Source organism: Perognathus longimembris, chromosome 7, assembly GCF_023159225.1.
Source record: "Perognathus longimembris pacificus isolate PPM17 chromosome 7, ASM2315922v1, whole genome shotgun sequence".
Classification (NCBI taxonomy): Eukaryota; Metazoa; Chordata; class Mammalia; order Rodentia; family Heteromyidae; genus Perognathus; species Perognathus longimembris.
This window is the reverse complement of record NC_063167.1, coordinates 1,428,024-1,444,086: the sequence shown is the minus strand read 5'-3', so window position 1 is coordinate 1,444,086 and position 16,063 is coordinate 1,428,024. Positions and strand designations below refer to the sequence as shown.

Genomic DNA, 16,063 nt, shown 5'->3' with positions numbered 1-16,063 from the left:
CACACACCCCAGAGCCCAATGGGCTTGGTAGAGAGAGCTGTGCCGACCGCGAGCTTCCTGCCGTGAGGTGCTGCTCCCCACAGGCCCAGAGACGGCAGAATGACCGAGTCACCACCCACTGAGACCGCAGGGACCCCGCGTCAAAACAAACCTTCCCTCACCCTAACTTGTCTCCAGTATTGGGTCACGGCAAGGGGAAGCTAACACAGCGGCCTTGCTGATCCCGTCAAAAGTCAACCCTGCTGGGCCTGTGATCCCAGCTACTCAGGAGGCTGAGACCTGAGGGGCCCAGCTCAAAGCCAGCCCGGGCACAAACGTCCCCGTGAGACTCTTATCTGTAAGCAGGCACTCAAAAACGGGCCTTGGGACTGTGTGATAGAGCACTAGCCTTGAGCAAAAGAGCTTAGAGGCAGTGCCCGGGCCCTGAGTTCAAGCCCCACAACTGACCAAAAAAATGTTTATGTCAACTCTGTGTATATGCGTGTGTGAGTCTGAGTCTGTCCCATGATGGACGTACATGTCTAGACTTCTACCAGCGCACCATCCTGATGGCTGTTGCTTTGTAACCAGCTTTCGAGTACAGGATGCATTCCAACTTTTTTTTTTTCAAAAAAAAATAGGCTATTTTAAATCTATTTCATTTCCACGTAGATATGGAAAAAAGGCCATTTCTGTGAGAGAGCAAAGTGGGGTCTTAATGCTTTTGCATCGAACTTGCACGCTGGTTCCAGGATGGTTTGCCTTCTCCCCATATTGAACACCCCTCCAGTCCTTGAATGTAATGTGCACTCTCTAATTTGTCTCATTGCAGAGGACTCCCCGGTTTCAGGATGCCCCTGGGTCCTTTGATCCAAGGAGAACCCACATTTACTTTTCTTGAACTAATATCCAGCTGAGCCGTGCGACTGGGACATTTTGGGAAGACCCTGAAGTGCTGTGTGCAAGGGTGCTCCCCAGAAGATTCCAGAGGCCAAGCCTGGCTCCGGGAACAGCAGGTGAAAGGCAGGAGGAACCCAAGGGTTTGCTCCGCTGCAGAGTCCATGTGCTCTCGCCATTTGCAGGCAAGCGCTCTCAGGAGGCAGAATATGGCAGCAGAAGAAAGCCTTCTGTTTTTCCTTTAAAGGCTTTTGTTGGTGGCCCAAGTCTGCTGGTGCCTTGTTCTGGAAGTCCTCAGAATCCAGAACTGGGAGCCGTCCATTTCTCTCGTCTGTAAGTAAGTCAGATACAATTTGTTTCTTCCTTCTACTTTAAAAAAAAAAAAAACTCTTTTCTCCTCTCCTCTCCTTTCTTCTTTTATCTTCTCCTCCTCTTCTCCCTTCTTCTTTTCTTCTTTCCTCTTCCTCTCTCTCAAAAAGACCCCCAAGACAAATCAGTAGATGAATGTGCAATAGGTATGTTTAGTAAAATGCTAATGAAAATGATAAACAAGGTTAGTAAATTTTATTATGATGATATCAGTCTAAGTGGGACGCATATGCATAGGTACTTATATATGTGATGACTGTACAAGATTCTCAACTTTCCAGCATGTTGAAAATTTGGGAAGCTGTTAGGCAAACATACATCATGTTCAAATGGGGTTCATTCCAGGGATGCAAATGGATAAATTCACATTAGGAGCTTGAGGAACACATCAGTGCGTGCAGAAAATAATTTACTAAAGCTCCGCGCTTGCTGTGCTCCTCGCTGTTTTGCAAAGCCCGGGACGAAGAGCAGGTTTCTCGACTCCTGAAGTCAGAAGCATGGCTGTCACGATTCTTAGCCCAGGCGCTGGCTTGGCCCTGGCCACTGGTGTAGCGGGCCGATGGCGCAGACGCGACCCTGCCACCTCCCTCACATGCAAATCGGAACGCAGCGTGCTGAGGGCTCAGATGACGAGCGACCGCCCATGCTGGGCACGTGCACTGTCTTCCTCTGGTCAGAAATCTAAGTGAGCAATACGCAAGAAACAACACCGTCATCATCATCACCATGCGTTCAGAATGATGCTAGATAGAAGGTCCACTCAGAAAAACAAACGACACTAGCACTCTCCTCTGGGCAGAAAATCAGCTAACAAGATGGAAGACGCTGTTCGTGTGTGCATCATCTCTGAAAAGCCTGCTCCGGAAGAACGTGCAAAGCTTCCGAGAACATGCACAACTCTATTGTAAGGACCAACACCGAGCCGGAGAGAAAGATGGTCGTCCCTCATGCCATAGTCCGTGCAGTCCCAATAAAATGCTATCGACACTCTCAAACAGCCGATTAACTTCTGGCATTTACACACACGAAGTTAACAGAGCTAAGAAATGTTTGCAAAAGAAGAGCCAAGGTGAGGCCTCCCCCCTGACCTCCAGCATCGAGGAGGCCACTGAAGGGACTCCCGGCTGAAGGGGCACCAGGGAGCCCCAGCAGAGCCTCCGGAGGGAGGCCAGGCGGGCGCTGGCTGAGCGAGAGAGAGTGACACCGCCGAAAAAGAAAAAAAATCAATTCTCTGCGCAGGTGACCTTTGGATGGATAAAGTCCCAGGTGTGAAAGATAAAACCACAAGGGTTCCATTAAGACGAGAGGCTGGGACACAGCCCTGGGCGGGGGCAGGGAGGGGCTCCCCCAGGCTGATTCGGGGAGCGGTAGCCGGAGGAGAGCAGAGCCGGGGCTGTGTGCCCAGTGGCAGAGCCACCCAAGCCCCTCCCGAGTCACCCAGCTAGGAGCACTCCTGCCAGGGAAGCAGAGGGGCCATCTTGCGGGGCAGCCGGCCCCGGTGAGTTCAACTTGCACGGGGATTGGAGACCTGAAAATTCAAGACAATTCCAGACAATTCCAGACAGCCCGACTGATTTGCAAACATTCGAGAGGCAAATAATGCCGAGTGCTGGAGAGCAGAGGCCGGGACCGCTCCCCTCCGCGCTCAGCGAGCCTGAGCCAGTCTGGAAGACCCGCTGGGGAGGACCTGCTGCTGGCTCTGCCACCCCCACCGCGCACCCTGGGAGCTGCTCCAGGCGGGGGGGGGACTCCACCTGGCCCCGTCATGCAAGCGGGACGCGGGAGCACCTGGGAGCACCTGGACCGCGGCCACAGCCGCAGGCAGTGAGTCTGCATGCCAGCACTGGAAACCAGCGGAGCCAACCTGGAGCACAGGCACGGCATGTCCACACAGAGCGCACAGCATGTACACACAGAGCACACAGCATGTGCACACAGAGCACACAGGCACGGCATGTACACACAGAGCACACAGGCACAGCATGTCCACACAGAGCACACAGCATGTGCACACAGAGCACACAGGCACAGCATGTACACACAGAGCACACAGGCACAGCATGTACACACAGAGCACACAGGCACGGCATGTACACACAGAGCACACAGGCACAGCATGTCCACACAGAGCACACAGCATGTGCACACAGAGCACACAGGCACAGCATGTACACACAGAGCACACAGCATGTGCACACAGAGCACACAGGCACAGCATGTACACACAGAGCACACAGGCACAGCATGTACACACAGAGCACACAGGCACGGCATGTACACACAGAGCACACAGGTACAGCATGTAACACACAGAACACACAGGACATACACCAGAGCACACAGAGCACACAGAGCACACAGCATGTACACACACAGAGCGAACAGAGCACACAGCATGTCCACACAGAGCACACAGGCACAGCATGTACACACAGAGCGCACAGCATGTACACACAGAGCACACAGCATGTGCACACAAAGCATACAGGCACAGCATGTCCACACAGAGCACCCAGAGTACACAGCATGTACACACAGAGCGGACAGAGCACATAGCATGTACACACACAGAGCGAACAGAGCACACAACATGTACACACAGAGCACAGCATGTATACACAGAGTGGACAGGCACAGCTTGTGATACACAGAATGCACAGCATGTACACACAGAGCACACAGCATGTACACACAGAGCACACAGCATGTCCATACAGAGCACACAGGTACAGCATGTACACACAGAGCAGACAGGTATAGCATGTGACACATAGAGCACACAGCATGTCCACACAGAGCACACAGGCATACATGCAAGTACACACAGAGCACACAGAACACACAGCATGTACACACAGATCACACGGAACACACAGCATGTACACACAGAACACACAGAATGCACAGCATGTACACACAGAGCACACAAAGCGCACAGCATGTACACACAGAGCACACAGCATGTCCACACAGAGCACACAGGCATACATGCAAGTACACACAGAGCACACGGAACACACAGCATGTACACACAGATCACACGGAACACACAGCATGTACACACAGAGCACACAAAGCGCACAGCATGTACACACAGAGCACACAGCATGTCCACACAGAGCACACAGGCATACATGCAAGTACACACAGAGCACACGGAACACACAGCATGTACACACAGATCACACGGAACACACAGCATGTACACACAGAACACACAGCATGTACACACAGATCACACGGAACACACAGCATGTACACACAGAACACACAGCGCACAGCATGTACACACAGATCACACAGGCATACATGCATGTACACACAGATCACACAGGCATACATGCATGTACACACAGATCACACAGGCATACATGCATGTCCACACAGAGCACACAGGCATACATGCATGTACACACAGAACACACAGGCATACATGCATGTACACACAGAACACACAGCATGTACACACAGAACACACAGAGCACACAGCATGTACACAAAGAGCACACAGGCTCACAGCATGTACACACAAAGCACACAACATGTCCACACAGAGCACACAGCATGTCCACACAGAGCAGAGGCACACATGCATGGGAGACACTTATTGAATGCATAGATGCACAGCATACATACACATATACAACTCATAACATATGAACACAACCCACGACACTTGACACATGCATGCAGAACACATGTAAGCGCAGCACAGTCACACACACACACACACACACACACACACACCCCACAAACAACAGCAACCCCCCACCCCACCCTGTCTTTTCAATATTGTGGGAACGAGGGACAAAATCCATTTGCACACCAGGATGGCTGTGGAAAGGGACGAGGGGGGAGGAGGGGGAGGACCGGGATTAGGGGTAAAATATAACCAAATTAGGTAAGCGCAGGCCCCGAGCCAGCCCCGGGCACCCGTGCCGAGAGCCAGCGCGGGGTCAGCAGGGCTTCCGGGTCTCTCTGGTGGGGGAGAGGCCGTGGCGGGGCCCTGGAAGTGCTCTGAGCCACGGGGCCCGGGCCACTGCGGTGAGGCGTCTGCGGTGTGGCACCGCCCCCGTGAGCACCTGTCTCCCCTGGCCGCGGGGCAGGAAGGACAGCACGGGGCGGTCTGTCCTGCCGTCCCCTGGGGCGGGCCTCGGGGGGGGGGCCGGTGGGTGGTCTGCAAGCTCCCCTCCCCGTGAGGCCCTCCTCCTGGTGTGGCCGCTGCCGGGGTCCAGCTGGGGAGAGGAGAGCCCCACGGGGCAAGCGGCCCCCCCGACGTGCCGCTCCCGGGCCATGGGAGCGGGAAGGGCCAGCAGACACCGCAGTCGGGGGGACTCCCCCCCGCGTTTCAGAGGTTTAGCAGCAGCAGGTGGGGTGCCAGAAGGACCAGCTGGCCCCAGCTGCCTGCCAGCAGGACGGCTCGGGACAGGACAGAGACCGTGAGAAGGGGCCTGCCCTGGGCCTCCTGTCCCTGTGGCTCTGTCTAGCCCGCCCCTCCTGCTGGAAACCAGGCTGAGCTTCCCACGGGCAGTTGGCACAGGTAGCCGGCGGGGGGGGGGGGAGGGGAAGGGCGAGGAGCAGGAAGCTACGAGGCAGCCCAGGTAGCCCCGAACCAGTGCCTGACTGTCACGGGCCACCGGGTCACTGCCTCGGCGAGCTCCCTCCACGCTAAGGGTTTTTCAAACGTACGTTTCCTAGGGGAGGAAACTGAGTCACAGATCACAGCGCTGAGCTGTGGCCCCAAGCCAGCTGGCCGACTGTGCGCGCGGTGCTCGGAGGCTGTTCTCGGCTGCCCGGGGCAGGCAGAGAAAGGGGGGCTCTGAGGTGTGAGCCCAGGAGGACACCCGGGGTCTCAGGAGCAAGGCCGCCCGAAGGACACGGACACGCAGGCTCGGCTGGGCGTCCCTGGCCGCCCCGTGTCCCCACGCTGCTGGCCCTGGGCACGTGGACTCGGCTCTGCTCTGTTCACCTCCTCTGCATTCCAGGCTCAATCTTCATTGCTGTGGGGCAGGCACTGACCGCACTAAATGGAGTTAAAATAAACTCTGTGTGTGTGTGTGTGTGTATGTGCACGCGCGCGTGTATGACCCAGCGTGGGGCTTGAGCTCAGGGACCGGGCACTGTCCCTTCGCGCTTTCGCTGTCCCGCGAGCCACAGCTCTGTTTCCTGCTTTCTTGGCGGTTAATTGGAGATAAGAGTCCCATGGACTTTGTGGCTTGGATTGGCTTTGAACTGTGATCCTCAGGTCCCAGACTTCCGAGTGAATCACAGGCAGGAGCCATCGGCGCCGCGCTAAGCCAAGCTCTTGTAAAGGGGTAGACATCCGAGTGTGGAGGCGTCTCTTGGTTCAACGTGGGCTGAGGATCTTTCTCAGCTCATCGACGTGCAGGGGAGCAGCAAGACAGGGAAACACGCTGCAAACACAGCGGGGACGCAGGCGGCCAGGAACACGCGAGGCTTCGCCCCGACGCCCGGTGGTGGGCCACCCAGGAGGCGTGGGCTGCGCCTCCCCGGGGGGACGGTCCCCCCGCGTGTCTCTGTCCATCTTCCCTAACTCCCGGGCTCTGAGCAGCTGGATGGCCATGAAAGGCGCATAATTCAGATAAGCTGGGGGGGGAGGGGTCCTGCCGGGCCTCGGCAAGCCCCGCAGAGGAAGGAGCCGGGACCGGAGTCCACCCCGCAGGGTCAGACGCACCCACACGCGGCCCCGCGCACGGAAGCAGCTCCCGGGCCGGGTCCCCGCGGCCTCCGCGCCCCAGGCTCCCGGGAGGCTGCACCTGCCCCGGGCCCGTCCGGGAGGCCCAGCCTGGGCCCCGGGGCTCACGCGCGTGCATGACTCCCTGGGGAGTCACACGAGCGTCCTCCTTGAAGATCCCCAGCACTCGTGTTCACAGCTGGGAACGGCCATGGCCCTACGTGCCGGTGCACGTGTGTCCATGAAGTGCGGGGTGCCTGTGAATGTATGCGCGTGCGTGTCCCTACGTACGTGTGCAAACTCGGTGCAAACATTAACACACATGTGGGTGCTGACACACGTGTGCCTTTGCACACGCACGTGTGTGCTCGTGCACGTGGGAGCCAGCACACGCATGCACGTGTGTCCATGTGCAGAGCCTCACACGTCCAGTGATAAGTGTGCCCACTCCATTGCACACGCTGTACCCCTGACCCTCCAGAGGGTCCCCAAGATACAGGGGGCTGACCCAGGAGAAGGACGGGTAGTCAGGGGGAGGAGCCCGCTGGGGGACACCGCCCAGCCCGGAGGGCCCAGCACGGGAGGCCAGCGGGGTCTCTGGCTGGCCGTTAGGGGTGCGCGGCCGGTCCCGTGGCCAGGCCTTCCGCCACCTCGGAGGGGTTTCCCTCTTACAGCTGGGCTCTGCGGCGCTCCCGTTGCAGGGATTCGGGGAGCCATTTGTCTTCTAAAGCTTGCTCCTGCCTTCCCTTCGCCACTTCCAGAAAAGGAAGATGATTTCCAGCAAACAGAACCCGTTGTGTGTGTGTGTGTGTGTGTGTGTGTGTGTGTGTGTGTGCTGTGATCTCTACACACGTGAGCACTACACACACATGTACACAGGGCCCATAGGACGTGTGGTGATCTGTACACACGTGAGCAGTGCGCGCACACACGTACACACAGATGCACACTGGGGCACTTATGTTAAGTAACTGAGTCCTGTGACCGAGAGCCTGGCGATGTAGGAAGAGTCTGGATTCCAGCCCTGAGTCTGGGATCAGCCACCTCTCCTCTTTGAGGGGCCTTCCTCTCTTCCGTGAAGGCATCCACGACTCGGATGACACTCACCTACGGAAGTCAGGAGCGTGAGTTACAGTCACAGTCCCCCGACTTGCGGTGTCCAGTGTCCGGCCAAATATCCGGCACCGTGGCTCAGCCAAGGCGATGCATGGAAGTAACCACCCATCATTCCTTACAGACTGCCACACCAAGAGAAGGACCACAGAACCCCCACGCCACGAGAGGGAGGCCCGCCGGATCCCCAGATCCCCACGCCACGAGAGGGAGGCCCGCCGGATCCCCAGATCCCCACGCCACGAGAGGGAGGCCCGCCGGATCCCCAGATCCCCACGCCACGAGAGGGAGGCCTGCCGATCACCAGATCCCCACGCCACGAGAGGGAGGCCCGCCGGATCCCCACGCCACGAGAGGGAGGCCCGCTGGATCACCAGATCCCCACGCCACGAGAGGGAGGCCCGCCGGATCCCCAGATCCCCACGCCACGAGAGGGAGGCCCGCCGGATCCCCAGGTAAGCCCAGGACCACTCTGAATCCCCACAGCCCGGGACTTCCCTGAGCTTGTGAAGGCCAGGAGGCAGCAGCCGGGACTTTCCCGGCTTTAGGGAGGATCCCCGAGCTTTGGGACGCCCCTTCGGCTTCTCTGGGAAGTGGTCTTACCTCCCGCCTGGCCCAGGACGGGGACCCAGCCGAACCTATCGGCTCGGGGCGCTGCCAGGCCCCGTGGGCTGATTGGACTCTGCCTGGCGCGGCCTGGCCCCTCCCCACCCAGCGCTTGGTCGAGGGCTTTGCGGATGGGAACCTTGGTGGCCAGAGCTCCGCCACTTGCGCCGGGCTCCCGGGAGGAGCAGAGCCCGGCTTGGCAGGGCGGGCAGGAAGAGCCCGCGCAGCCCTGCCGTGCCCAGCCGGCCTGGCCACCGGCCTGGCCAGCACACAGGCTTTTCTGCTCATGGCCCTTTACCTCCCACCAGCACAGACCAAAGCCAGCGTTTCCAGGTCTTTATAGAGCTCCCCACTTCCTCTTCTGTGATTTATGTTCCCGGGGATGAGTTTTATGTGAAACGCCCTCCGAGCTCCCCGGGAGATAAAAGACAGCCCTTGCTCCGGTCCCTCATCGATCTTCCTCGCGCGCCGCGTCCGCGCGGCCTCCCACGCCGGCCCCGGAAGCCGGCCAGCCTCGTCCCGCCGGGCCCGGCCGGAGCCTGGGTGTGGGCCGTGAATGCAGCCGTGCGGGGGAGTGGGCCCTGCGGGCTGCTGCAGCCTGAGGGTCCCTCCCGGGTCTCCCTCCCCTCCCCGGGCCTCCGCTAGAGCCTGGGCCTGCGGGGGTCCAGCACACCTTCAGCTCTAGTGACCCCCGCCCCCCTTTCCCTGGGGTTCCCCTGGCTCACAAGAATCCTAACCACGCGTGGTGCATTTCCAGTGGTCGCCAGGCTCCCGGGGGGGGGGCAACCCCACTCTTGTGGGCGTCCACAGTGCCCCCCTCCCCCGCCCCCCGCACACATGCACAGACTTGGCGCGGAGTGTGTCAGCTTGCTGGTGAACTTTCCTATATCCACAGAGCAATAAAAGAGAGCAAAAGTATCTCCCGCTACCCCCTCCCCCGCCTCCCCCGCCCCCCCCCCGCCCCATGCTCGGTTTGTGTGTGAAATGTCCCAGTCTAACTGGGGGAAAGAGGAGAAGGCTCTGGACGCGTCCTCCTGTCTTCCCTGGGGGGCCGGGGAAGCCGCACAGAGCGGCCCAGGCCTCCCCGGCTCGGCCCTCCCCCGCCCCGCCCGCCCTCCTCCCCAGGCTGCCTGTAATTGGCCGGAGGATTTCACACTCCGGAGCCGGGCCGGCGCTTGTTTTGGCTGGCCGGGGGCGCGCGGCCCGTCCTCGCCGGCCAGGGTTGCATAACTGTGAAGTATCCACTTACAGGGAGGCCCGGGCGGCCGGCCGCGGAGCGAGAGCCTCCCTGCGAGGCACGGCCCCACCGGGCCGGGGTGGGGGCTCTGCCGCCTCCGAGCCTGGGGCAGCGCCCCCGCCGCCAGGAGCCCCGGGCTTCGGGAGCCAGGAGTGGCCGCCTCTGGCCGGAGTCGGCCCCGTCGGGCGTAGGCAGGCGAGGGGCCCCTCCGCCCACTGATCACATCCTCCCCCACCCCTAAGGGCGCCGCCAGAGCACTGTGGGCCTCGGGTCAACGAACGACCGCGGAAGGAACAGATCCAGGAACCGGCCTGCCGGATGCCCCCGCGGCCCGGCCCGGCCCCGGGGGGGCCCTCGGGAGCGGGGCCCGGCTGCCCGGCCCCGGCCGGCCTAGGTGTGAAGATGTCCCCGGGCCCCGGCCCCAGGCAGCCCAGCAGCGTCCTCCCAGAAGCTGGGGTGAGAGAAACGAGAGCTTTGAATAATGGGAGAGCGTTATTATGTCTTCGTGCGAGCTGGAGCCGGCGGCCCCCTTGGGTGTGATAACCGGGGCTGTGTTACGTTTCCCCGCTCCGAGCCAGGGCGGCGCTGACAATGCCCGCATTGTTCCTCGGCCGGGCATTGTCGTCGGAGGACCGGGCCCCTGAGACACGGCCGCAGAGCCCGGATTAGCACGCCGGGCCGCACCGCGGACGTTCATGGCCAAGACAAAAGCCAAGGCCGGATTAGAAAGTGAGCTGGGAGCGGGGAAATCGCCGCTGTGACCAGTGTCTGCCGGCTCCCCCCGCAACCGCGGCGGAGGGGGCCGAGTTGCTTTTCCCGGGGCAGGTAGAAGGCTGGGGCCTCGGGCTGCACCTCAGCCGGTGCCTCGGGGTGGGGGGGGCGCGGGCGTGGGGCCCGGGTCCTTCCCTGAGGACACAAAGCCGGGCCCCCTTCCAGGAGATCCGCCCCTGCCTTGGGGTTAGTGAGCAGACCCTTGGGGCGGGAGTGGGGGGGGTGGGGGAGCACCTCCTCACGTCGGCTGGCCCCGGTGCATCCTGGGATTCCCTCGTGGACGGGGAGGCCTCCGCAGTCGCCTGGGTGGAGGATGGACGGCGCTGTCCGCAGGTGCCTGCCGCACCCCCGGGGTGGCCCTGCGCCTCGGCGTCAGGGCGGGGCGGGCCAGGACGTCCCGGGAGGGTCCGCCTGGGGAAGGGTCCCGGCGTCCGGGCGCCCCCCCCCCCGTGGGGGCCGGTTTCGGCCGGCACCAGCCTGCCTGGGTAGGCACCTGTAAGTCCCCTCTCTTATGGAGGTGGACGCGCTCTGTTAGACTTGGCCTTGGGGCAGTTGTTCCTGGTGTGTGCACAAGACTCTGGGGCAGCACAAGGGACTCGGAGCCCGGCCCTGGAATGCGGGATGGGGCACCCCGAGCGCCGTGTCCAGCCGAGTTTGCAGAGGGGGGAATTGAGGGGCTGAAGGTGTGAATTCAGGGTTCAGAGATGACGGCTGGTGGCCCTCCGCTGGGGGCAGGGGCAGCCAGGGGCAGCCAGGGGACACCCTGGGAGCTTCCAGGGTGTGTCCAGAGACTTGGGGGCGGGGGCCTGGCCACCTCCTGGGCCCCGTGGACCCCCAGCTGCAGTTGGCCCCTCTTCTGGGACCAGTTATGGGCTCCTGTGACCTTGCATGACCTTGACCAAACGAAGGGACTCTTGGGTGTGGAGCTGGCGTCTCCCTTGGCTAGTGTGGCTGCCCAGGCGGGCACAGCCAAGCTTTCCTCCCCCCCCCCACGCCCCCCTCCAGACGCTGGCGGAGCCTGTCCTCAGCACCCGCCACACTTGCCCGCGTCCTGCCTCACAGGGAAGTGGGGTGGAGAACAGGGCTCCCACGGCCGCTGGGGACCGCCGCCGGCAAGGGCGGGTGGGGACCTTCTCCTTCCCGGGGCTTTGCCCAAGTCTTTCCACTCAGCACCCCTCAGACCGAAGCAGGGTCCAGCTGCCAGGGAGGAGGAGGAGCCCACGGTTCCTTCCCATCCCCTCCGCCCCCGCCGACGCCTCCGGAGGCCAGACTCCTGCCGAGACGTCTGGCCCCTGCCTGGGGAGCCAAGATGCAGTACGGACGGACGGAAGGAGACCCAGAGGTTAGGAAGACACCCCGGCCACCGTGAACACAATCCTCGCCATCACCACCTGGGCGCTGGGCGGGCCGGGGCTGCGCGCCCACCGCCACGGGGTGGACGGCCAGCGTCCCGTCCCCCGCTGGGTCTCACGGCTGGCTGGGCGGGGGGGGGGGGGGCGCTGGGATCCCTCAGCTTCCCTCTCTGCTAAGACCCTGCGTGTGGGCTGGAGTAGGTAGCGTCTCCCCACAGGGCGGTGGGTCAGGCCAGAGCCTTTGGACTGGTTTTTTTTTTTTTCTTTCCCTTTCCCTTCTTTCCTTCTCTCTACATCCCTCAGTCCCTCCTCTCACATGAGCCCGGGGTAGATGCCACTCATACTGTGTTTCTCCCAGTCTTGATGAAGAAGGACATCCTTCTGTATGTGTGCCTACAAATGCGCCTTCAGTACACAAACGCCCCGGCGAGTGGCGTTGTTCCCCACCCCCCCCCCAACAAAGGCGCACCGTCTGGGAAGAACTCTATACTTCCCAGCCCTCCTCCAATAACATTTGGGAAGAATTCCTTAGACCCATGTAGAACTATTCCCTTCCTGTATAAGTTACTCGGCGGTTGCTTTGGTAGCCGTGAACTTCAGTTCCAGTAGCGCTGCCCCCAGAGAGTCTAGAAACATCGCCATCCCCCAACCCCGCTGTTCCGCTCCGGGCTGACTCCCTAAGCCCAGGGCGGCGGTGGTGTCCTGCTGCCGGCCTGCCCACAGCAGAGGGAAGCCCTGTGGTCCCGGGGAAGGTGCCACACAGGCGGAGGTTGGCTGGGTCCCCCCGCCCCAACCCCGGGGGAGCTGGGCAAGGGCAGCATTCCTGCCCACATCGACAGGTCCCTCCGAAGGCCCAGACACCCTCGTTGGAAATGCTGATTCCAAGGCCTAAGGCCCAGGGCTCCGCCTCGGGCACCGACGGCAGGTAGATGCAGCCCACTTCCGGGAGCCCTGGGGCTCAGGGTTCTCCAGGCTGGGGAAGGACGCGTGGACGGAGCCACTCAGCCAGTCCCCCGTCCGAGTCAGCGACCACGCCGAGCCAAACGCACCGTCGTCGTGTGCTTTATTGACCCCCCGGCCGAAGCCGGGGTCCACCCCACACCCCGCGGGGCCCCTTCAGAAGCACCTTCTCTGCACCACGGACGTCCCGAACTCCTTGAAGTCCGAGGCGGTGACCCACATCTGCTTGAAACTGCTCAGCGAGGTGACGATGGAGGCCCCGATCCAGGTGGAGAACCAGCGGTCGGGGGGCGCGGTGATCTTGATGGGGGTGCCCTTGGCGGCCAGCTGCTCCAGCTCCCTCAGCAGCCGGTCGTCGAGGCCCTGGAACAGCGTGCCGCCCCCGGCCAGCACGATCTCCCCGAAGAGCGTCTTCTGGATGTCGGCGTCGCACTTGGCGACGCTGGTGGCCGCCATCTTGGCCAGTCCCGGGCTCTGGACGCCCAGGAGCTCGGGCGAGAAGAGGGCCTCGGGGGCCCGGAAGAGCGGGTCCCCCACGCGGAGGACGTTCCCGTCGGGCAGCCTGTACTCGCGGAGCGCCTCCTCGGCCCGCCGGGAGAGCTCCTTCTCGGGCTCCAGGGCCACGTAGCACAGCTTCTCCTTGATGTCGTCCACCACGGCCTTGTCGAGCGCGCAGGGGAAGGGGCGCCCGCCGGCCAGGAGGAGGCGCCGGAGGGCGTCCGCGACGTCCTTGCCGCCCACGTGGAGCTTGCTGACCGCGTGGGGCAGGGAGTAGCCCTCGAAGACGGGGACGGTGCAGGTGACGCCGTCCCCGCTGTCCACCACCAGGCCCGTGACGCAGGCGGAGGCGTAGAGGGCCAGCACCGCCTGGTCCGACAGGTAGAAGGCCGGGACCTGGAAGCTCTCAAACATCACCTCGGCCGTCTTCTCCCGGTTCTCCCTCGGGTTGAGGGAGGGCTCGGTCATGAGCACGGGGCGGTCGCAGGCCTTCACCCCCAGCTCCCACTCGAAGAGGTGCGTCCACAGCTTCTCCGCGTCCTCCCAGCCCGTGACCAGGCCGCGCTCGATGGGCCGGCGCAGGTGCAGGGCCTCCTGCTTGTACAGCGCCTCCTCCCCGACGAAGCACTTCGGCCCGGCCTCCGCCGCCGGCGTCTTGAACCGGGGGTACCCCACGACGGAGCTGATCACGTGGCGGGGCCCGATCTCCCCGGACAGCCCCGCCTTGCAGAGGCCCGACCCGTTGTCAAAAATCACCGCCGGGGAGTCTAACGCGTGTGGGTTAAACATGCCTGCGGCATTCTCTTCCGAACGTCACCGAGATAAAGACGGACCTTCTCCGGTCACCTCGAGCCAAAGGCCGCTCACGGATCCCACGGTTCCTGGGGGCGGCGGCGGGGTGCTCTCCGGCACCGCTAGCGGGCGGTCTCCAGGGTCCCCCGGGCCTCCCTCCTCCCCCGTCCACTGTCCGCCTCGGCTCTGCCCCTCCCCGGGGGCCCCGCGCCCTGCCCAGGGTGACCCGCGCACAGGTAACAACCTCGCCCAGGTAACCATTGTTCTCAGGGCTGGGGGAGGGGTGCTGAGGGGAGGAGGGCCGGCCACGTTCTGGCTCTCGCCTCAGGAGCCCCGCCCTGGCCCCCAGCCCCTCTCTGTGTAATGGGGGCACGCCCCTTCGCCCCCCCCCCGGGGGGTAGCCCAAGCCCAGTTCGGAGGGGTGACGCCCTCCCCTGCCCACTGGGCACTCAGGGCATTGGATTCCACTCCTTGGGGATGGTCTCCTCCCCCCCTCTCGTTGGCTCTGGCTTCCTGTCCTGCGGGGCGAGAGCAGAGCCTCCTAAGCAGGCGGACTGCGGGACCTGCACCTTCCTCCTCCTCCGGCCTGGGTCAGGGTCCTCTCTCCCTCAATGCTAAGGGCCCAGTGCCCACTGTCAGGGGACGGGGCGTCCTGTGGGGCTCCAGGGCCCAGGGCCCACTGTTGGGACGGGGCGTCCTGTGGGGCTCCAGGGCCCAGCGCCCACTGTCAGGGGACGGGGCGTCCTGTGGGGCTCCAGGGCCCAGCGCCCACTGCCGGTGGTTGGCTGAGTCAGGTGGGCTCTGTTCTGAAGGCTTCTAGATTTAGCCCGGATGTGGTCCCTGGAGGGAGGTGCAGAGGGCTTTTTCTTTGGTCGGGCACAGGACGGCCCCCGGCCGCCCCCGGCACTTGCAGAAAGGACGGAGGCGGGGAGGGTAGACCCGCCCTGCGGTCAAGGAGGTCACGGAGCCTGGAGTGCCGGGCCCCGGCAGTCCGTGCCCACACCCAAGGGTGGCCCTTCCCCAAGCACCCGAGGGGACCCCAGGGACAGGAGCGGCTCCCGGAGTCCCGGACCCGCCGGGAAAGGCCAGCCCGGAGCCCTGCGCAGGCCCCGCAAGCCCCGTTCCAACCTCGAGTGTGAGATCGGCCGGTGGGTTGTCCACCGGGCACTGGGCACAGGAAGAGGGAAGGGCCCCAGGGCCCCCACCCCCGGAGGACGGGACCGTCGGCCCCTGAGAGCGGAGTCACGCGGCCGCGAGGGTGGCCGGGTGGGTTTATGAGCCACGGCCGACGTGACGTTGGGCTGGTTTTGCGTCTCCCCGGAGGCAGATTTTCCACCCCATGTGTCTCGGGTGCTGGAAACTTCCCAGCCCTCGTGGGAGTCCTTGCTGTGGGACCGCGGCTCCGGGAGGGGGCCCGGGGGTGGCCCCTCGGTGCCTCGGGGAGACCCGCAGGTGTCCCGCTCCCCGTAGCGAGGAGACATCGGCGGGACAGAAACCCTCGGCAGCTGGCCAGATGTGCAGCTTCAGGGAGCAGACGCCGCAGGGGTGTTTGCCATTAACACGGGGACCTCGCCTCTCCCGGCTCCAATTAGAAGCCGCCCTAGTCCTGCCCGCCCCCACTCCAAGCCAGCCAAACCCCATAAATCGCCTGAGCAAGTTTATGGGTGAACCGGCTATAACTCCCTCCTCCCCCCGCCCCGGCGGGCGGGCAGGGCTCGCCGCGATTCTCCGGGAGGGCCGCGGGCTTCCGCTCTGTGCAGGAAGGTATGCTCTTATTTCCACTCCAGTGCTCAC

The 16,063-nt window shown here is 62.8% G+C and overlaps 1 protein-coding gene across 1 annotated transcript; it reads right to left on the bottom strand.

Annotated features, from left to right (window-relative positions):
• Positions 1-13,135: 13,135 nt before the first annotated feature.
• On the bottom strand, positions 13,136-14,361 carry Actrt2 (actin related protein T2). Its single transcript, XM_048349810.1, has one exon. The coding sequence runs from the start codon at positions 14,264-14,266 to the stop codon at positions 13,136-13,138; it is 1,131 nt and encodes a 376-aa protein (XP_048205767.1). The 5' UTR covers positions 14,267-14,361.
• Positions 14,362-16,063: the final 1,702 nt, after the last annotated feature.

Excerpts from the sequence above, each read along its gene's own strand:
- Actrt2 (XM_048349810.1), bottom strand. The coding sequence starts at position 14,266 with ATGTTTAACCCACACGCGTTAGACTCCCCGGCGGTGATTTTTGACAAC.